General features: G+C 34.4%; 1 protein-coding gene across 3 annotated transcripts; it reads right to left on the bottom strand.

Moving 5' to 3' along the window:
• Window positions 1-151: 151 nt before the first annotated feature.
• On the bottom strand, window positions 152-23,835 carry LOC106707724. 3 transcript variants are annotated; one of them, XM_045682182.1, is made up of 11 exons: window positions 23,277-23,835; window positions 23,030-23,202; window positions 22,420-22,515; window positions 17,308-17,399; window positions 11,745-11,854; window positions 9,544-9,555; window positions 8,367-8,550; window positions 7,885-7,962; window positions 6,705-6,865; window positions 6,272-6,394; window positions 152-765 (listed from the first exon to the last, which is right to left on the bottom strand). In XM_045682182.1, the coding sequence occupies exons 1-11, from the start codon at window positions 23,442-23,444 to the stop codon at window positions 622-624; spliced, it is 1,341 nt and encodes a 446-aa protein (XP_045538138.1). In that variant the 5' UTR covers window positions 23,445-23,835; the 3' UTR covers window positions 152-621. The 3 variants fall into 3 exon arrangements, with proteins under 3 accessions (XP_045538138.1, XP_045538137.1, XP_045538139.1); XM_045682183.1 differs by lacking the exon at window positions 152-765 and adding an exon at window positions 5,570-5,792; XM_045682181.1 differs by lacking the exons at window positions 152-765; window positions 9,544-9,555 and adding an exon at window positions 3,079-4,035.

Below are 23,835 nucleotides of genomic sequence, written 5' to 3'. Positions count from 1 at the left end.
AACAAAAGCAATTTTTAATCTTTTTATTTTTGCGTATCCAGTTTTTTAAAAAATATTTACGGATTACACAAATCAGTTCCAAAATTGACATTATTTCTAAAATAATATAAATTGTTTTATTTTTTTTAACAGTTTTATAAAAAAAGGGCATTTTGTGAATAATAGTTGACGTTAACCATACACGGACCACCATTTGACAGCTTGAAGCTGTTCGTATATGGCAGCCCTTAGATATATCGATCTGTATCCATCATACAATCATAAGCGTGATGACGGCTTACTTGGGCCACAATAATAGGCATGTATATTAAGGAATATCGATATAAAGCATATCGTATATAGAGTGGTATGGGGCTAATTGGGCAACAGTACTACTATTGATAAGTCATATCATGCTTATTGGGCTATTTCAATATAGTATGAGCAGAGTGAGGCTAATTGGGCAACACTTGATAAACCAGATTCAAATTATGACGTATTTTTCGAGTAGTGTGGGGTAAATTGGTCAACAATAAAACTTAATGAGCCGGGTTATAATGAGTATGAGTGGTGTTGCAATTGTGTGATACCGGAGAGTGTTGTGAGTAGTGCGGGGTGTATCGGTGCACGTCGGTCAAGCGGTCACTTTACGAGGCTGGATAGTGAGCGGGACCTCAGTGTCGGAGTGTGCGAGCGAGCGACAAGCGGCGCCGCCCGCGCACAGTCGCGCGCGCCTCGACCTCCGCCTCGACCCGCGACGCTCGCACCCAGAGCACCCAGCGCACCCTATACACGTACATACGAACTAAAGACTATTGCTCATACAAAACTTATATCAGACGTAAATGTAACAAAGGGAATGTGAAGTAATCTTTCCCTTTATACAAAGTTACGTCAGTCACGATTTCGAATGATTTAGTTCAATTAATAATCTCAGAAAAAAAAATCATTCAAAATCGTCGATAAAAACATATCGAATCTATGTTACTAATATATCAAGTAAAACAAACAAATACATAGTTTCGATATGTCATCTCACAAATAAATAGTTATAAAAATACTCGGAAAAAAACCACAAAAACACACAACAATAAAACGTTTATAAGTATAAATATACTATAACACTACAAGCGAAGGCAACCAGACATAACAATAACTGTAGGTTCAGACTGCTATGAGTTTCCACACATATCATTGTCTCTGTTTTCTAAAGGACAATGTAAGGATAATACAAGGTCTGCCTTTTAAGTTCTGTCGTTTCAATATTTCCCGGCAATTTTGTATTTTGAACTGTTTTATATTCGAGTGTGTTTACATTTTGAATCTTAAAACAGTTGAAAGTATTAAGATTAAAGCTATTGTTTAGTCACAGCGTCGATTTGAATCTGCCAGGTAACGTACGAAAATGAATCTTTCTAAGGAATCTGTTCGTGCAATAATTTTCTACAACTTTAAAAGACGCCTGACACGGCATCAGTGTTTTGAAGAGCTAATATCTGTGTTCAGTGATGAAGCCCCATGTCTGCGGACTGTCGAACGCTGGTACTTAGAATTCCAGCGTGGACATACTAGTCTTAGTGAAAAATCTCGCGAAGGACGTCCAAAATCCGCCTTCACCGAAGATAACATCATTGCTGTGAGACAACTAATTCTCGAATATCGTCATGTGACGTATCGAGAGATAGAGGTTCTATTAGGCATCTCAGGGACAACCATTCAGAAGATCTTGCATCAAGCGCTTGGTGTGAGAAAGCTAGTTTGCCGTTGGATACCGCATCTGCTTTCAGACGATCACAAGGCGGCCCGCGTCAGATGGTGTAAGAAAACTCTGCAAAGGTTGGACCGAGGAGAGTCAAACCACGTCTACGACATTATCAGTGGTGACGAATCTTGGATCTATGCCTACGATCCTGATTCCAAACAACAATCTACAATCTGGGTCTTTCAAAACGAGCCAAAGCCGACTAAAGTTGTTCGTTCGCGAAGCACTTCAAAGAAGATGGTGGGCCACCTTCGTTGGAAAAAAAGGTCATGTTGCGACTATTGCACTTGAAGATCGTAGAACGGTGAATGCAGAGTGGTATACCATAGTTTGTTTACCACAAGTCATCGCCGAAATGCGAAAATCTAACTCAAAGCGACGCATTATCCTGCACCACGACAACGCAAGCTTACACAGCGCTCGTCAAACGATTGAGTATTTGTAGCAGGAAAAAGTAGAAATTCTTGACCATCCTCCATACAATCCTGACCTAAACCCTAACGATTTCTTTACATTTCTTAAAATTAAGAAAAGTCTTCGTGGTCAAAGGTTCCAGCCCGGTGAAGAAGCAGTCGACGCTTTCAAGTGAGCCATTTTCAACACCTCCACTTTAGAGTGGAATAAATGTTATAATAACTGGATTCAGCGAATGGAAAAGTGTATTAAGCTACGTGGTGAATACCTTTAAAAACAATAAAAAGTACTATAAGATTCTAGTTGTGTTTTTTTCTTCAAACGACAAAACTTAAAAGGCATCCCTCGTATGTGTCAAAGAGTCACTGCAATCGAAACATACTCCAACATATCCGTGTACGAATAATGCGAAATATTGAACATTCTTCACAAACAAACCAACAGTAATTTATAATTAAATATGTAACATCTCTATATGATATCAAGCTTAAAAATAAACATATTATGAGCTAGAATTTAAACACAAAAAAGGAGCATAAAATTACATAAACGCATAACACATAACAAGAGGTGGAAAAATGAGATAGATATCCCGCTCATTCTGTTTAAAAAAAGAGAGACAACAATATTAATACAAGTTTCACCTTAGGACGACTAATTATACAACTTGTGAATGGTTGACAATGTTTTTTTATATCATGTTGGAAAAAACTAACATAAAACAATCGACTATATTTGAAAAGCAACATTTATAAATAAATAAAAATAACAGGCTAATGTGCACATGACATTGCAAGACAAATAAAAAGATTTACATTTCGTATAAAAACAGAAAGTTACAGAAGGTAAGTGTAACAAAAATTTAACACCTTCAATGCCACTAGAATTTTTACTTATTAAAGTAAACCACCAGTAAAGTAGGCAATGAATGTGTTAACACGTTCCCTGTCACTATGATTTTAACGATTTATTTTTTATGAAACGCCAAGGGAATCACTGGCACGGGAATAAATATCAAGGTGATAATGCAATGCGAGCCGGTAGCAGTGGAGGTGTTAAGTGATGTGCAATGCATGCTGCTGCCAAAGCCGACCCCCGTACCATGAATGTGCTGTACAAGCGAGACTTTTCTCTCCTCAAACAAACTGATTATCTTAATTTAACTGTCAAAATAGTGTATCTAAAACTGGCCTATTTGACAATGGTGTATAATTAATAGTGAAAAAAATTCAATGTTTTTAAATAACCCACGTTATAAATGCCTTGTGATAATAAATCTTGCCGTGTGTATTTTGCGAATTGCGCTTTAATTTCTTAAATGTTCTCTTATTATGTTAACGCACTATTGGCGCGATGGTTTCATTATTGTTAATTTGACATTTTGACATCCATCATGACATTTGACAGTGACCACATGTTGACACTATTCATGCACATACAACAGTACTGCGTCAGTTTTATTTTGTTAGTCGCAGTGTGTTATACATTAAATTTCACACCGAGTACTGAGTTACGAAGACGTTACATATCAGAACTGACTCGGTCGGTACTTACATTTGATACTTAGTCCCTATTGAAACCTCATCACCGTAAGCGGTAGGAGAGCAAAGCCAGGGCGATGTTAGTCTGTTAACACTGACACAGTACCGGGGCGTTCAGAACAAAAACTCTAGGCAGGCCACAAGCAGGTAGAGGGCGGTGCTCTCGTCGCGCGCCTCCCCCGCGCAGGCGGTGGGCGGGGCGCGGGGCGGGGCGCGAGTTGGAGCGGGGCGGGGCTCTAGCGGCGTACCGGCGCGCGAGCGGCCCGCGTCCAGCGACGCAGCGGGCTGCAGGAACCACTCGGAGCGAGTCCGCATCCGCGCCCGCTGCCTCTCGTGTACCTACGCACCACCGCAACGTCACCCCCCGCGCTCTCTACTGCCCGCCTCCCCCACACGCATAGCCTAGTACTGTCGCCCTGCTGTACCAGCCTCTCGCCTTTCCTCGAGTGTTCTAAATATTTACTTCCTTTCTAACTTTTAAGCTCATTTTGACAGCTGTCACTTGTCATTATGACGTAATTAGGGATGTATACTAGCAAGTAAAAATTAAATGACTGAAGGGAAATCGTTTTTTCTTGAATGTATGCCATATTTTCAAGAATAGTAAGTGTCGTTGTGTTCTAACACATTTAAACCATACCTAAAGCTTTGTATGTACAATTCTGACAGGAAGATTAATTAGTTAATTTGTTTATTTATATATTTGCGACTGTACTAGGCCTGTTCCCCATTATAACTACCGAAATTTACTTTAGAATGTTCAGCAACTAAAGGTGTACATCTATATTTAGTCACATAGATATGTCAAATTTTATTAGTTACAATTAATTAGTGCAAACATATATTTTAGGATATGGGGTTAAGATGAAAATACCGTACCCTTTCACAACATTTAATATACGCTAAAACTCCGTTAATAATAATAAAGACACAATCATTAAGTAAAAAAAAAAAATTACAAAATATCACAGTCATAATCATAATACATCGTTTTTTGGAACAAAATTCGAACAATTAAAGCAGTGTTGCCTACTAAATAAATTCACGAACCATTCGATACGGCCGCGTGCCGTGTGCATAAAGCTAAGTGTTGCCCGCACACAAAAATAATACACATTCTCGCAACAGCATCATCTAGGTAAAGCATTTCGTTGTCCATATTACTCAGATTATTTGCGAACTTCGTCTTGTTTATATCCTCAATAGACATATTATAAAACATACACCAAATTATGCTGAACGAATTATTCACAATTTCAAATATAATTTCTTGCAAGTTGACAGTAAAAGTAAAATTTTTCAATTTGAAAAATGACATTTTACATCATTTTTTTTTATTAGATAAGAATTTACGTTAGAATTATATTTAAGGTTAGATTGCTCTATGAAATTATAACAATTTAAAAGTATATTTATAAAAATTAAAACAATTTATGTTATGATAAATCAAATTGACAATTATTCCTTCAGTTCAAAATCCGCTGGTTATAATATGTCTAGTGATATTACAAACTGGCTAAGTTCACAAACGATCAGCGACGGATACAATAAACCATACTTCTCATATACGCGATTGACCGAAATTTCTTACAGGAAAATCAACTAAACAATACTAAAAAACGGACAACCACAGATTACCTTTTTTACGGAGATAAGAGATTCGTCATGCATTTTTTTTTACACAGACCACTAACAAATACTGTAAACGGCCAGTATTTGATCAAATTTAAAATTCGAATATCATAGACATAGATTAAAAACATTTCTACGTGATTATATTATTTACATAGATATATCACCTATAGATACCTAATCCGGAGCAAAAAAGTAAAACGAAAAAGTCCTCCGAAGACAATTTGTTGGGATAAATTTCCTCAGTGTTACCATTTAAAATACAAAATGACATTTGGAAAATGTCAAACTTGTATGAAGCATTCCATCTATAGGTTATATATATTTGTATTGAATGTATTTGCTAGTGGTTATTATAACAATAGAAGACAGACAAGTTTTCTTAGTGGAAACGGGTACTACGAGGTGGGCTACTGAGAAAAGTCTCGTCACCATTATTCAAACAATAGATCCTTTAGTGTGCGCTAGAATTTAAACATACAACAATTTATACTGAAAATTTATTACTTCAAAAAACAAATATACTAATAAATTTGAAAGTACGCTAACTAATATACAATCATTTATTTTTTCTTTATTATGGTTACTGTTAAAAATTAAACGTCAAAATGTATTTGCATTTTTTTTCTAGAAAACAAATGATCAGATAAATTTTTAACCTACAACTTCTATAAAATATGCCTAAAGCATTAAGTCCACCTGAAAAGTACGCTTCAGTTTTCCCCCTTTCTATTATTTAGATCTCAACACAAAGTTAATTAATCTAAAATATCAAAATCAAAATATTTGTTAATTCACTAAAAATTATTTAAACTAATATTTGTAATTAAATCCATTCATTTATATTAACAACCTTAAAAAGTATCATCAACCATAGACACGCAAATAATGTTTCTGGAAAGTTATGACGTCACACACACGCAGTCATACAAACACGACATACCTGAGGCAAATATGACAGGCTCTTGGTGCTCTCCGCGTACTTGTTGATGGCTCGCAGCTCGTCCAGGGTCATGTGCGGACTGGAGTTGCTGCACGAAGACTGAGATGACGAACTCACTGATACCTGCAACATATTACAATATAGACATCAGGTTTGAAGTCAACACACAATTGAAAATTAAGAGAAAGAGTCGAAACGATCGGGGAAAGTCAGTTACAGAATAAAGCCTTGGAAGTGAAGTCTGGTTTACATTATGACAGTACAGTAGGACAGTAGCATTGGCTTGTTTAGAGTCACATTATGCCAGTAGTATTCCAGCGCTGATTTTGAGCGCTATTATCCACTGTATTAGTACACATGCCTTAAACCAAAAAGGGTAGAGTTTACCATTATTAAAATATACTATAATTGACGTCTTTCGGTTGAATATTACCTTAAATACGCTCTCTTCAAGTGATATAGACAGACGTGTGCAAGAGTCGAGCAGACTGTGCTCGGGAATGATGCCCAGACCTAGCGCACCGCCCGCCGCGCCCGCGCCCCCCGCACTAGCCAGTGTCGGCATAGACTGACATTCCTCAGACTTTGACAACCCTACCGACAAACAATCACGCAGTCAAAAGAGCAGTCGACAGCCCTGGATAATAGCAAAAGGATTTTACGTATTGATCTCTACAAAAACATATCCCAGATTTTGACAAACCTATAAAACAAAGATGTTCAACAAGTTGAATTCATCAACAGCTTACACATTTTGACAGTTCGAGACATAAAAAGATTTAACATAACAAAAGCACTTCCCATATTTTAACAGATACAAAAAAGGCAATTTATGTTGGACTTATACGAAACACGGCTCAAATTTTGCAAACCCTACGTTTTTTAAAGGGATAAAAATCTCTATTATACTTCAAGATACCAACTTATACTTTAGGCATACAAACTGATCGACTAACCGTTGATTTCTGAGTTCAAAATCCACGTTTAAAACATATTGTTGTCTCTAATTTGTCAAAGATAATGACAGGGATAACGATATGTTTTATACAGAGATTTTGGTCGTAGAAACCAACTGTTATTCCAGCATTAACCTCTAACCGAATGGTCCGTTACAAAATGTTTTCTAAATATTAGTACAACAGTGTTCAAATTACAATGCTACGTGCTACCGAAAACCCAAAACCCCGGTCAGGACATAACATGACGTTACAGGTTAAAATCGCGATAATGATCATTGTTAATGATTTCAAAAAATCAACTCCGTAACTCACCGATTTTTATTAATTTAAAGGTAATTTACTTTGTACATTAACTTCACTATATTTAATACTATAAACGGGAATTGTTGGGACGACCTGCGGAAAATGTACCCATTATTCATCTATCTATAAATATTCTTTCATAAGTCAGGGTTGACGAACCTTTTATAAAAGTAATAACTAAAATACAAAAGGTTCATTATTTTTAACCATTGGTTCCTTCACAATTTAAACTGACGCTCCTTTCTATATACTAAATACAACTGACACTGGTTTTAGCTAAAGTCAAAAATTATTTAAACAGTTTTCAAAAAGGTTCAACAACCCTGGTAATAAATAAATGTAATCATATACCTTCAAGATTGAACTTGTTGCCCCAACGATCGCATTCACATTGCAGCCATGTTTTTTCTGCTTCCAGTGACAATTGCCCTGAAAATAATAATAAAGAAAAAAATATAGTCTATGTACAGTCAGGGCTCTTCGCGGTGTTCCACTTACAGAAAAATTGCCTCGTTCCTTGCAACGAGACAAACTCCGCCTCTTCGTACAAAACAACCAATAAGGTAGCAGTGAGTCACATACCGCTGACCGATGACTTTTTGTTCAGACATATTTTAAAAGCTGCGTCCTATTGGCTATTGTTTCAGCCTCGTCCTATTAATGCTTACTAAACAACGTTCAAACGAATGTCGCTTAAAAAATAGAATACTGTCAGATTTCTCGATAGTATATAAATCCCACTGACTGGTCAGACTATCATCTTAAAAGACTTACTGCCGTATTGATAGTCACTGAATGGTATTTATACAGTCAAAGGTGAATGAATGACTCACTTGCATAAGCCTCTTGATCCCGATGATGTCTCGGCGGCGGGGGATCCCTGAAGGAACAGATCCATTCATCCTTAACACGCAAAATACGGCCCGTAACGCGCGCGTAGAACTCGTAGTTTTCCCGTCCAAAGAGGTCGCCAGCGCTGAACTGTTCGATCAACTGCCTCATGATGCGAGTCGCCACCTACACGACAAAATTACAATCAACACTTCAAGTAGCGCATTATACTCGTGCGGTCATACTCTTATATTTTGTCTCATTCTACTCTGTGCAGTTTAAATATTGTATATTATGGAAGAACAAGGAAAGCAAAAAGGAGATATTTCCTATTAGGAGCTAAGCGCGCGGTCGTTTTTTGTAAAAAAAATCGTTAGTTTCCACTGGGGCGGTTGGGACTGTACAAAATAAAGATCGCACTCAGTCAGAGTAGCGCGGTTAACGGCTTAATGGAATAAGACAAGATAACGTGGCTTTCTTGTATTTCATAAAATAACTTTCCTTATTTAAACTTCCTAGATATTAATAATTTATGACTTTATACATAGTAATTTAGCAGATGTTTGAGGCAATGAGTAATTAAACATTTGTGAGTCAAACGATATCATGTATAATGCGAACTGAAAGTGTAACATGATGCAATCTTGATCTAAGCATTCCAAGCGTTATCTAACGAACAAAAAAGGGAACATAATATAACATACTTACCGTGGGTTTCTAAAACCAATTTTTTTTATAAAACTTATCGATCTTTGACTTTTGAGATATTGGTCTTAGAAAGCCACGGCTATAAAGAGAAAAATCTAACCGTTGAATTCCACTGCAGTGTCACTTTGATTATTACATATTATCATCCCTTGCATATTCTTCAACAAAACGTCAAACTACAATAATAAGCTATTTACACTGCAAAATTTAACACGTTAACTGCCACCGACTCGTCATGCTAGTTCACTTAAACACGTGAAAATCTTAGTGCCATTAAATGTGTTATAGCTTATATTAACTATTTTTGAATTTACACTTATCAAAAAGCAAACAAAAGAACATCCTGTATAAAATATATATCTAATAATACGTGCATTTAAAAATAAAAATTAAATTACATTAAAAAACTTAATAAGAGCAACATTTTAACAGTATATAACATACTAATACAGTACATAAGACAATACTCACGTTCACTTCAGCCTTTAGCCGCATGTTTAAAACAATATCGTGAACAATTCAAGCTATTTACATTTATAATTTACATTTATATACTAAAATGTTTACATAGTAGTGTACATAGAAAACTTATAGGATTTCATCGGATTATAGCAATCCAAGGAATAGTGTAGTATTGAGGATATTTATCCGAAAACATAAAATTTATACATTGAATTTGTGTTAATGAATTTTGTGGAAAATATATAAATCAATCTATTTAAGTTTATACAGAATTAAACTAGAAAATAAATATATTTTCTCACCATTCTTCTAGAAAAAAACTGTGATATTAATATGTTGTAACATAAGTTGTACGATCTGATTCTATCGTTCGATTCTAAAAACACAACTGATCGGAAACAAACAACTTTAACCTTTTTTTTTAATCAGGGAAATAAACAGTATAAATTAAGGTGCAAGCAACATTTATTTATTTTTTAATTCGGATCTATTTCTTTTCTCTATTCAAAGCTGAGAATTTTTAATGTGACAAAAACCTAATCGACCTTCGTAATTTCCTTCTTCAAATTACCTTGACCTGGATTATATTTTAATTATTAGATTCTAACAAATACAAAATAACGTAGGTCATATAAATACTATGCCTTTGGGCAGTTAGTTTATGATGAAAATATTCCCTATATTTTAGATTGAAAGAAAATATATCATATACAGTGGGTTTCTGAGACCAAAATCCCCGTTTAAAACATATATTATTATCTTTTTTTTATATATCACAAGATGGCAAACGAGCAAACGGCCACCTAAATACGCCGCAATGGCGAGGCGAACGCTGCCCATAGACATCCGCAAATGCAGACGCGTTGCCTACCTTTAATCAACGGAGAAGGGGACGCACAGAAAGAGGACATTTCTCCGTTCCCATGCGTCCCCCCCTCTTCCGCCAAATCCACTTCCCCTTCCCATCCTTTCCTAATAAGAAAAGAGTGGGAAGAGAAAGAGGAACGAGATTAGGCCTCCGGTACCACACTCATCAGACTGTACGCGGAATTGCTTCCACTTCACGCCTGTCTTCTGTGTGGTCGTGATATTTTAACGGTCAACCCAACCCATTCGTGCACCCAACAAATATTGTTGTTGCGGGATCTACCACTGTTAATCTCTGTTTTGTCAAAGATAATGACAGGGATGACAATATGTTTTACACAAAGATTTTAATCTCAGAAACCAACGAGTAATGTTTCATTTGTCAACTTACATTCAATTAAATTTTATCATACATTATTATCTTAATTTCAAGTTGTTAATACAAGAAAGGTATTGTTTACTGAATGCAATAACGATTGCTATCAGATAACAGCAGTATGGAACCTGTGTACTGACTGATTACAGTTTTTTATTACTAATGCATACGCAACGAACGTTAATAATGATAAGGCACAATATCCTTGATTTTGTGCAACAAATGTGGTAACTTGTTACAAAAAATATGCACGAGACATTACAAAAGTAAATATGTAGTTGATTTTTTTTAATTAATATTTTCTGGCCTGGATACTAGTCCTTTTGGCCGAAAAATAGTTGATATCGATAAATAGTAGATATTAAAAAAAATTAGTTTAGAATAACGTAGTTTTGCTTTATCTGTGTGGTAATCTACACCTTTCATATTAAAGCATTAATGAACGATTGAATCTCGTCATTACCGATCCCGTTGTTTTTACAATTCACGTACTAAAACTTCGTAACATCATAATATTTTCAGAAACATTTCCTGAACGTAATACTAATGCGGAGATTGGACTATATATATTTACATAGCGTAAGTATTTGTCTGTTTGTCTACTCGGGCATTAAATGAAGTCTCGCTTCGACGAGCCCATGCGAATGGTCACGGGCATTTGATTACAGTCTCACGTGACATCGTTATAATGAATGACCGATGAATGAATATGACACGTTTAGTGAATGATGAATGAATTTTCTCATATATATTGTTAACCAGCCCGGATACGGAAACAAATATGAAAGTAAAGTACAATAGCACAAGAATATTGTATGAGCTGTTTTGTCTTGTCTTTTATGCCTAAGATTTCTTACTTCTATATTTTCGGACAGAACTATTCGTGAAAACAGCTCACCGGACCAGATATTTGTTGCACTATACAGTACATTATCAATAAATGAATGAATAACTGAATGGGACCGACCTTGAACCGTTGCACGTCCTCCATGGTGGCCGTCTTGCCATCAGACACGCAGGAATGGAAGAACGACGGCGCAACTGACACACCCAAAGCCTCGGATGTCATACCGGTACCTGGTGACAAATACCGAACACCTTTTGTGACAAACATCAAGACATATATAAAAATACATTACAATATATTAACACTTTCAATGGCACTATGATTTTTTTTTATAACTCGCGAGTCGGAGGATGCGAACGTGTTAAAAACTATGTCAATTAAAAATATAATTAACTAGTAATTAAAAAGTCAAGTAATAAGTATGTCACTCGGAGATAATATAGCTTCCCAGTGAACCAATTTTTCAAATCGATTGCCTATTTTCAGGGCTTATTCAATGCAAATAAACAATCACATTTTTTCTATTTATAATACTAAATATGGACAAAGTTTTGAACTAGAGTTTCCAGCCATGTGTCCTCTAAATTTTGAGTCTTACTTATCCAAATCCATAGCATCCCTTAATGCCGATTTAATTTAAGAAAGAAAGAAAGAAAGAAAGAAAGAAAGAAAGCACGAAAGTAAGAAAGAAAGAAAGAAAGAAAGAAAGAAAGAAAGAAAGAACGAAAGAAAGAATGAAAGTAAGAAAGAAAGAAAGAAAGAAAGAAAGCACGAAAGTAAGAAAGAAAGAAAGAAAGAAAGAAAGAAAGAAAGAACGAAAGAAAGAATGAAAGTAAGAAAGAAAGAAAGAAAGAAAGAAAGAAAGAACGAAAGTAAGAAGGAAAGAACGAAAGTAAGAAAGAAAGAAAGAAAACATTTAATTTAAATTTACACTTAACTACAGCTTAACTAACCATTTTAAGACTGGTAATGTGGCATTTAGTGTTGTAATCTGGGTATTTGATTCACATCACTGTATTACATACTTCATTCAAGGCGAAGGTCGGTGTCATAGAAACCTTTGTGGTAAGTATTATGAATGACCCGCTTACTTTGTTACGTAAATACGTCATTCGCCTTGTTATAGCAACGTACGGTATTCAATTCAATAAAAAAAATGATAAAATTCACTTACGGCCAAATCAACAATAAACCGATTTATATAAAAATACCTTTGCTAGTACAAAAATTTGTAATGTAATTACTGTTGCGGCCTCGGGGTTGCATCCAACCTTTTTCGTTCAGCCTTTTTGGACATTTTTAAAATCTTTTTGACATCTTTTCGTTTTGACGTTTTTTTTTTATATCTAGTTATTCGCATTTTTATGTTTTGACTTCTTATATTAAATTTATTAAAAAATTCATAGTGAAAGTTTAATCATCCCGCATCATTCAATTACAAAGCACTGTCATTTTAAACTAAACAAAAAATTTCGGCCGTTAAAGAAACTCATTATGAATTATTTTAAGGGAGAAATAGGAGATGATTTAATGAACACCTACTAAGGAAGATAGCATGAAAACGTAATCTTTGACTGTCTCCGGTTCAATGACGTGATGAGTTTCGTTTTATAAAAAAAAACAAAATAAAACCTCTTCAGTTCGATGAAACATTAATGTACAAGTATAATGCGCCAGCTTGAAACTGGCTGGTAAAGGTTGCAGCCATTTTAAGAAGTCCGGTATCGATGGTATACGACGATAATTGTGTTTGGAATACAGTTATTTGTACCCATCGAGGACATTACATGATATAATATAATTGTTTTAAAAATACAATCGACGAAGACTCTTAAGAAAAAATCTCAAGAGTAAATCTATTTTTAAGGATTTATCTGATAATTTTCAAATGCACTATTTGATATAATAAGAATCGAAATTACATTGCCAACTTGTTTGACATTGTACATTGTACAAAATAGATACCTAATAAAGGAAAAATCACTACATATTTACATACTAGCTGTCGCCCGCGACTCTGGTCGGAATTAAAAAAAAAAACGTAATACGTAGCCTATGTGTTTATCCAGACTATGTTCCACATCTGTGCCTTTCATTAAGATCCGTTGAGCCGTTACAGAGATACCTTCAAACAAACATCCATCCATCCATCTATCTATCTACTATCTAACCAATTAGTATCCGACATCAAAGAGAAGGAGGTTATCAATTCGACTGATTTTTTTTTCATGTGTGTGACCGCAAAGCTCCGCCCCTGGTGCTCCGATTTTGATAAAAAATATTTCAATCGAAAAGTTAGTGCTTGCAGATGGGTCCCATTTTTTTGATTATTTTTTACATTTATAATATTAGTAAGATTGAAGAATAAATATATTAATTCTATGAAAAATATTTGTTCTTAACTTTGCAATGGCTCTTTTGGAAAAACTACTGCACCGATTACAAAAATTCTTTCAATATTGAATTGCACATCTCTAAATAACATAAAGTATATTTAATATTGTTATTATATTTAAAAAAAGTTGCGAATAAACAGCTATTAGTTTCATAGTTTAGTTTTGTTTCATATATCTATGTCCATTGTTTGTGTCAGCCATAGACCTAATGTCTTATGTTATTGTTCCCGCCAAATATGTTCGGGGAGGATGTCGCGGTGCAATTGTTTTGTCCGACTGTTTCCGACCGATCACCTTACGCGTACAATATCGATTGTCATTTACATTGCATTGTCAATTCAATTGAATCCAAGACCACACAACGTGTTACAAGAAAAATTACAGTTAATACAACAGGGTCAAATTTTAACATTGACATTTCTCTATGGATAGATATTTATAAAAGGCACTTAGCTTAACTGCGAAAATACGCTAAATTCTGGTATATAAATAAATTATACAATGATATAACAAAAAAGAATTGCTAACTTAGAAATAACCTCTAAACCAGGGATGGCGAACCAATGGTACGCGTGTTAAACGTAACCCAATATTTAGAGCACGTCACTAATAAAATAATTCAGTGTGCACTTCGAAAAAAGTGCAAAGTAGGTATTATAAGATACACTAGTGATCCTTAAACAAAGTCAAAATTTCTATTGGCACATCTATGACCTTATTAAACATTTCTTAAGAAAAATAGCACGAAAAGGTTTACCATCCCTGCTATAAGCTGTCAAACTGTCATGCAAAGTTAACAATATTACAGTTTATACCTGTATATGTATATGATGTCAATACAAATAAAAAAAAACATACTGTATCTACAGTTGTTGATTGCCAGTGATGCGTGCGCTCGACCACGCGATCGCATGTAATTGGCGAAATTACCAACATTAATTATTATTTTTGTATTCGTTACGATTCGTGGACATACGGGCAAAACGTTATATGATGAATAACTATTTTTTTTTTTTTGAATTAGGAAATGTCTGTTAAGCGATTGTCATGTTTTTTATATTCCTTTTTGTAGCTATATACGCTACATATTTCTTTACATTATTATACACTAGCATACCACTCAGTCTTTACTCGGCAGACCATGAGCCACTTGGCCTGTCCGTATACGAATATACACATACTAAGATAGTCGTAAAATTATTTTTTATAAGCGAAAAAATAGGTTTTAATTGTTATCGGATTTCAAATTCGGAAAAAAATATATATACTTGTTTTATTTAAAACTAGCTTATGCCCGTGACTTCGTATGCACAGTATTTAAAAAAAATAAAAATTCGCCGTTATTACAAACATTCATCCGTCCATCTATCCATTAAAATTTTCGCATTTATAATATTCGTAAGAGGCTTAAATATTTAAAAATTTTGACTTCAATTTCTTATTCTACATTTAAATTGGAAGAAAAAATAGCAAATAAGTACACAAAATTTTTCCATAGGTATATTTGTTAATTCTTGGAATATAATTTCTCACGGGATTGCGGCCAAATTAAATTTGTGCCGAGGTCGCGGAAAAATTGCGAAAAAATATTTCAATAGCGCTGAAATCTATCGCGACTATTAACCCTAACGGAGTAAACGTCAGTTCAGTAATCAGTGATAAAAATAATTACAATCGTCTTGGGAGCACTGCCGTGCCAATAGGATGCATATCAAGTACTGAATATAAGCTACTAGCTGTCGCCCGCGACTCCGTCCGCGCGCAGTCAAAAAAAGAAAAAAAATGAAAAATAGATGTTGGCCGATTCTCAGACCTACTGAATATGCTCACAAAATTTCATGAGAATCGGTCAAGCCGTTTCGGAGGAGTACGGGAACGAAAACTGTGACACGAGAATTTTATAAATTAGATATTCATTCAGGAAGACCTGCTGTAGAACATTATTTTAGCTGATAACACCATGACCTTATAGATTATCATTTAAGTGATAAATACTAATTATATCGGACACAAATATACACAGCGGTTAAAAAAAATCTTACTAATATCATAAATGCGAATGTTTAGATGGATGTTTGAAGGTATATCCGGAACGGCATAACGGATTTTGATGAAATTTAATACATATGTAGAACACAATCTGGAAGAATACATAGGCTACTTAATAAGATTTTTTTAATGTCGTGCGTACAGAGTCGCGGGCAACAGCTAGTATCATATAAATCCTTAAGACTTTGGTATGTAATAAAAAACCTAATATGAAACAATTAATTATACTTACCCGTTAATTATACATAACTTTAACTTCTTTTTATACCATAGTTCTTATATTATTCATTAGTTCTTATCTTATTTTATCTTTTGTAATATTGAAATTTTTATTTATCTTTATATATATAAATATTTATGTTTGGTTATCCACCGCTGCAACTGGCGTGCGGATAGTCGTGAGGGTTTTCGCGGAAGATCAGCGCTGAGTGTTCCAGAGAGGAGCACCCAGCATACAAAGCTGAGGGAGGACCCTATCCGGTCAGCATTGCAACGTTAATTATAAATGTTTCTTTATGCTAGTGTAATTTTAATTTTATTCTGTTTTATGTATTTATAATTATTTTGTAATATGTTAGTTTTTTATTGCGTTGTAATGGTGGGAAGGATTAAATGTTATTTTATTTTATTTATTTTATTTTATTTTAAACATATCAATGAAATGATATATAATTCATGAGACATACATCTGTCGTTAGGTAAAGGTATGTAGATCAAGGGTATAACCAAGAACTCAGACTAAAATGAACGTAACATAATAGCAATTCTCTACCGCACTCATAAACTTTAAGTGGTCACCAAGAAAGACTGTTAGTTTAGATTTAATGTAAGATTATAAAGAGGGAAGATTTGTATTTTTGTATGTAACGAATAAACTAAAAAGCTACTGCATTTAATTCAAAAATTTTATTGCCATTAGAAAGCTACACTATCACTGAGTAACATAGACTAATCTTTATTACTTTTTTTTTAAACAAGTTGCGGGCAAAAGCTATTTTGAGATAACTGCACTTAGGGCATGTTATATGTAACTATGGGATTCGATTGGCCAAGCACTTGTGAAAAATTATGTTATAATCCCATTCATACAACAGAGACAGTTAATATATGTATAATTAATATGTGTTAATACAAGTGGTTACAGCAGTGGGATTGCACGGTGAAACAAGTGTGACTGTGCCGTTTAATTTGATCGAATGTGTGTGCGAAGAATTTGCGAAAAATAAATAAACACTCACCTGCTTTATCGGCGTTTGAGGCCATCACCCGGAAAGTGCCGAAAAGTAGCACGAGCAGTCTCTGCGTACACACCGGGAGTGACAACAGAAGTCTGCAAATAAAGAAATTCTTGTAATTATTTTGAATGCTGTCCAGGTGGAGTGATAATTTAGTGCGGTCGGCGTAAAGTCGCTACATGCGGGAAGCGGATAAAAAATTAACAAAAAAAGCTACGGAAAGCTGTTGCTGAAGTTAGTTTGTAACATTTTTTATAACACGAAAATAAACAAAAACATTTCAAGATATTGAAAACTTTGAAATGAATAAAAAAATTGATATGAACTGAAAAACAAATTTGCGAAAAAAATCACAATTATTTGGCCATATTTCAAACGAAGGGTATTCAGACAACGTAATTTCATAGTAACAATAAAAAGTTAATAGGATTATCTAATAAAAGTTCTTGCTAATATTAGAAATGCGAATGTTTAGATGGATTAATAGATGTTTGTTTGAAGGTATCTCTGAAACGGCTTAACAGATCTTATTGAAATTTGGCACAGATGTAAAACATAGTCTGGTAGAACACATAAGCTACTTATCATTTTTTTTTATTTCGCTCGGACAAAGTCGCAGGCGACAGCTGATATGCCTATAGCTTGACAAAGAGAATCGCCATTGAGCAATGTGGGAATGGCCCAATTACAAGCAGGCGTTTAATGTAAACACAAACAGCGGTCGCTGACCCCGGCGCCCATTAAATGTTACAGCAAACAATTAAAATGGTGACGTAAGGAGAGGATGTAACAAAAATGTTATGGAGCGGCCAACAAGTTAAATTCATAAATGTAACGGAAATGTTAAAAAACACCGAAACAACATTTCCAAAAAAGAATATATTTAATTTCATTTTTTTATTCATCGCTTGTTAATAAAATTCAAGTATTTTTATTTCTAACTAGCACTCGCTCGGTTCTTCGTCAGCGCAGAATTTTAAAAGTAAATTTTGAAAAAGTAGCCTATAATATGCTTGCGTGAATCAGCTACCTTCCCATCCAAGTCACGTCAAATTCGGTCCAGCCGTTCTGGAGATTATCCGGAACAAACGTGGCCTTGCAGACAGACAGACATAAATTTAAAAAATTGGTCCTTCGTCCGGTCGGTTCCATAAATATATATTGGTTTGCACTTCTGTCGTATCGAACGGTATTGTTCGTTATCATGAAATCATGTTACCGTTAACGTTACGTTAGTTTGTCGTTTATCGAAATTGTGTCACTTATTGTACAATATACGATAAACTATAGGTTATTTTATTACGGAACACAATTGTTATCAATGTTGATGTTAAAAATTCGGTTACAACAGTCCATTTCAACCATTAAACCTTTAACTGACAATATCTCTTTTATACTAAATTGCAAAAGAACTAGATACTATTCAATTTAATATTTCTTATCCAATTTTAAACAGCGCAGGGTATAAATTGGAATCAAATAAACGGTACGTCATCAGAATAAAATCAAGCAAAATTAAATATTCCATACGAAAAACTAATACCAATCAAAAAACAACGCAAGTTACAACACGTAATACGGAACAAGGTTGGGTACATTGGCTTGTGTAATTACGTCAATCCGTGTAATTATAGTGATGTATCGTATGAATTATCGATAAGCGGTGCGCATGCAGCCGTAACAAAGTTGCGGCATCGAAATTCTATCGATAAACTCGCCATTGTTCGTGGCCGTAACGCGTTGCGACGGATATGACGACCTAATCTGTACATCGAGATGTTACACGATATTATGTCTGTTTTAATATGTATGAGATTGTCTTAATCGATCTTATGTCGCATATTTTAATAATCGTACCTTAGTTTTCTGCTACCTAGTTTCTTGCAGACTGTTTACATCATCATCAGCTCACTATACGACCCACTGAGTGGTTCGGAGTCTACCCTAAGGCCAGTCAACCACGCTGGCCCAGTACGGGTTGCCTACGCCATGATAGTTTCAAGTGTCAAACTCTTACAAAAACGCAAGAAAATCTATAGGAATGACAGAAATGTATTTTAGATGGTACTTTTAGGCCAATCTGTTATGGTTAAGCTTGAAACAGCAAAGCGAATCCATTTAACGCGGTTAAAAACCAAAGGATATTGACTTGTAAAGATTTAACAAAACATTGAAACTTAAAATATAATAATAATATTTTATTACATTATTTAATCCAGTCAAAAATCAGTACTAAAAAAAAACAAAATGTCTCTCCGACTATCCCCACAAAAGCACACTTCAACATCGGTCATACATACAATGAAATTATTCCGCACTTTTATGTTAAACTAGTTTATACCCGCGACTCCGTCCGCGCGGAATAAAAAATAGAAAACGGGGTAAAAATTATCCTATGTCCGTTTCCTGGTTCTAAGCTACCTGCCCACCAATTTTCAGTCAAATCGATTCAGCCGTTCTTGAGTTATAAATAGTGTAACCAACACGACTTTCTTTTATATATATAGATAGATAGATGCTAAATTTATCTTCTCATTGTATGAGTTATGAAATTATATCGTTCTATATTATGTTATAATTAATGAATACAGTTATAACCTGGTTAACAAAGAATACTTGCGTAACACTGTTACATTGGAACACTTTCTGCTCCGGACTAGCTGCTAATTTATACCAATTAATTTCTATAATGACTTGAATCATCACAAGAAATACCATGCTGATTTACTTTGTAGGATATATTCTTTTATGATTTTCAAATCAACTTCAGATTTTAAAAATCTATTCAAGAATTAAAAAAAAAGAATTGAAAAAAAATATTTATTAAATTACCGTACTCGCAATTTTTTTATTTACCATATGTGTTATGTGTCAAAATTAGATTTTTTTTTTAATTTTATCCTGATTTATTTTCAAAACTTTAAGTTACCTCTTTTATTGGCAGATACATTAAGAACAGAATTATCTAACATTGTTTACATGTTTTTTTTTTTAAATTACAATAGATCAAATTATAATTTCCCCATTATAATTCTCCCAGAAAATGTATCAATAACTCCATCAATAAACTTTTACATAATCAGATTTGATAATCAATATGTCTCCAAACTATTCGATACACGCATCAGCTAGTTAGCTGCCAGTGTGTAAACAAATAATAATAATTATAATAAATATTACGATAGTTGTATCAGTGAATGGATTTATATGGTGTTGGCGAAGAGCTTCGACCAACATCTTAAGAAAGTCTCGCTAAACAGTTGGTTTAAGCATCTGATACAAAAGACAGTTATTTTAGAAACCGCGCGCATAGTGAAGAGGATCCTGTCTCTGTAGGCCTCACCACTGATTGCTTGAGTCATGGCATTCCGCAGCCGGTGGTATACTATTTTATACATATTTTGTTAATTTTTTTTAAATATATTATAAAGATAATATGACTAATAAGTATATATATTAAATAAATAAATAATATGAATAAATAAATATGAAATAAACAATTATAATTACTAGTCTTATATATAAAATTTCCATGTTACAATGTTAGTTACCATACTCCTCCGAACCGGCTTTACCGATTTTTACCAAATTTTATATGCGTTTTCAGTAGGTCTGAGAATCGGCTACTATCTATTTTTCATACCCCTATTAAATTTTTTTTAACTGCGCGCGGACGGAGTCGCGGGCGACAGCTAGTATACATTATAAAATAATGAATTGAATACGGAAACCGGAATTGTATTTTTTTTCGATTATTTTAATTCGAATAATTTAAGGTCTACATAGTTGTAGTTCTACTGCAAATTAGACAAGGTGTGGTCTAGTTAAAAGTCACTATATATGTATTATCTCAAAGTAATCTATGTAAAAATTTTACTGAAAGATGGCACCTACATTCAAGATAAGTCAAACTTAATACAAATAATCTGATCTGTAAAACAGTAATAATAATCTTTAAATATAATCTTAGACAAAATTACTCTTGACATTTATTAAAAGACAAAGAAAAAAAGAATAAAAACTATATAAAATTCAGAATAATGGGAGACACTATAAAATTAACATGCACACATTAATACTCTGCAGTCTAGCAACAAAAACACTACAATGGTTAATATTAATTTCCCCAACTCTCCCCTCTCTTAAGTGAATTGACGTCTGTTTGAATGGGGTCCACTACGGATGTTCAGTACAAATTGCAAGTTGTTGCAATTACTCATACTATAAATAAACCCAGAGTAGTAAATATTACTAACTAGCTGTTGTCCGCGATCGCGGAATTAAAAAAACGTAATAAGTAGCCTATGTGTTCCACACCTGTGCCAAATTTCATCAAGATCCGTTGAGCCATCCAGAGATACATTCAAACAAACATCCATCCATCCATCTAAACATTCACATCTATATATATAAAAGAAAGTCGTGTTAGTTACACTATTTATAACTCAAGAACGGCTGAATCGATTTGACTGAAAATTGGTGGGCAGGTAGCTTAGAACCAGGAAAAGGACATAGGATAATTTTTACCCCGTTTTCTATTTTTTATTCCGCGCGGACAGAGTCTCGGGTAAAAGCTAATTTATAATATTAGTAAGATATAAAAAATGCAAAAGTTTGGACAGATGGATGTTTGTTATCTCTTAACTCCAGAGAGGCTTTTTGAATCTGAATAATATTAAAGGCAATGATAAATTACCGTCTGAAAAAACACTAAATCTAATCAGCTTTTTTAATTCTTTGCAAACAAAGTCTTTGCAACAGATAGTAAAAGAAATCATCATCCTCATCATCAGCTCACTATACGTCCCCACCGAGGGGCTCGGAGCCTACCCCAACTCAGGGGTGTTTAGGCCATAGTCAACCACGCTGGCCAAGTGCGGGTTGGTTGACTTCACACATATTATTGAATTTCTTCTCAGATATGTGCTGGTTGCATCACAATGTTTTCCTTCACCGTATGAACGTCGGATAAATGGACGTATGTGAATCGAAAACCCAGGACTTGCAGATTGCAAGTCAAGTGCTTAACCCCTGAGCCACCGACGCTCAAAAGAAAAGATAGAAACAAAAACAAAAGAAATAGATAACATAAAAATATTTTGAATTTGAACTTACCCACGAATTGCACCAACTTGTTGTTCAGGTGGTAATTCTACAGCGGCAAATAGATGCATTTCACCTTCACGACCAAACACACCACCTGGGATCTTCCTACAAATTTATGTTAGTTAGAAACAATGTTCTGGGAACACTTAAATTTTACAAATTTAAGAGGACAAATAGACAATATAAACTCAACAACAATCAATCAATACAATCATCATCAACCCTCCCTTATCCTTATGGAGGGTCGGCACAGTATGTACAACTCCTCCATACATCTCTATCAGCCATTCTCTTAAATATTGTTAGTTTAAGTTTGAAGTTTGACATCTCCATTAATATTACTAGATGAATTTTAGAAGTAATGTATGTTTTCTTGAAAAAAATCTAAATTGTACGACCACAGTTTTCAAATATGGTAAAGTTTTTGAAGCTACTTTAAATATGCTTCTAATGGTGCTCAAATGTCTCAATAAAATTTAATCTACTTTATACTTAATTAAAAAATTTATGAATAACTTTGATTTTATTACATTAATCGACCCATTCAGTGATAGAACTTAAGCCGTTTTAAAAACGAAAAAAAAAACTATAAGAAAATTTTCTAGTCACTAAAACATACCTGAGAAATTTTTTCAGAACACTTGCGATAGTATACACGGAGTAATTATCCACATTAACAAGTCGGCCGGTCTGTAAAAAGTGTATTAACTTTTTCATAGCACCTTGATGGCCGGGGGCGCGAAAAACATCACGACGTAGCGGTGCCTCCTTGTTTAACTTTAAAATCAGCACCTGAACACAACACAATTCACTTAAACACTCGCACAATACAGCAATATCGTAGAAAATTAAGTTTTCATACTAACGAGCAAAGGACCCGGTATATCATCTTTGCAGACTTCGTGAAGAGGAACACCAAATTTAACTTTTTCCAAGCGCCTTGGATATGGAAGAGAATTAGGATGTCCGCAAGAGGTGACCACATTACTCAATGTAGCAGCTCGCCGGTGCATTCGTCTCGCCCAATTGCTCATTTTTGGCGACGATTGAAGAGAAGCGATATTCAATGGCAATTTTTTAAAACTTCTCTTCAGAAACGAACATAATGTATTAAAGACTCGTCGGCGTTAATTTTTACTATTAGAAAACAATTGTAATTATTGACAATTTCAATTTAGCTTCAAAGGCGGCAAGTTTTTGTCCAGTTTCATCTTGACCACACCTCCATCGTCCATAATTTGTATTTATAAGGTTTAAGTGTAAACTTCTATTCAAGAACTGTTAGTGATCCGCCTAATCTTATCTTCGATATAATCCCTTGCTTTCAATAGCAATATCGATGCAATATTTCTTGACCTTACTATGCTATACTATGAAATATGAATGAAGTAAAGTAATGAAGTTAGCTGCTTAGCAGTTTTCTAT

The sequence above is a fragment of the Papilio machaon genome, chromosome 18 (genome assembly GCF_912999745.1).
Source record: "Papilio machaon chromosome 18, ilPapMach1.1, whole genome shotgun sequence".
NCBI classification, from domain to species: Eukaryota; Metazoa; Arthropoda; class Insecta; order Lepidoptera; family Papilionidae; genus Papilio; species Papilio machaon.
The sequence above is the reverse complement of the archived record's forward strand: the minus strand, read 5'-3'. Positions and strand labels throughout refer to the sequence as shown.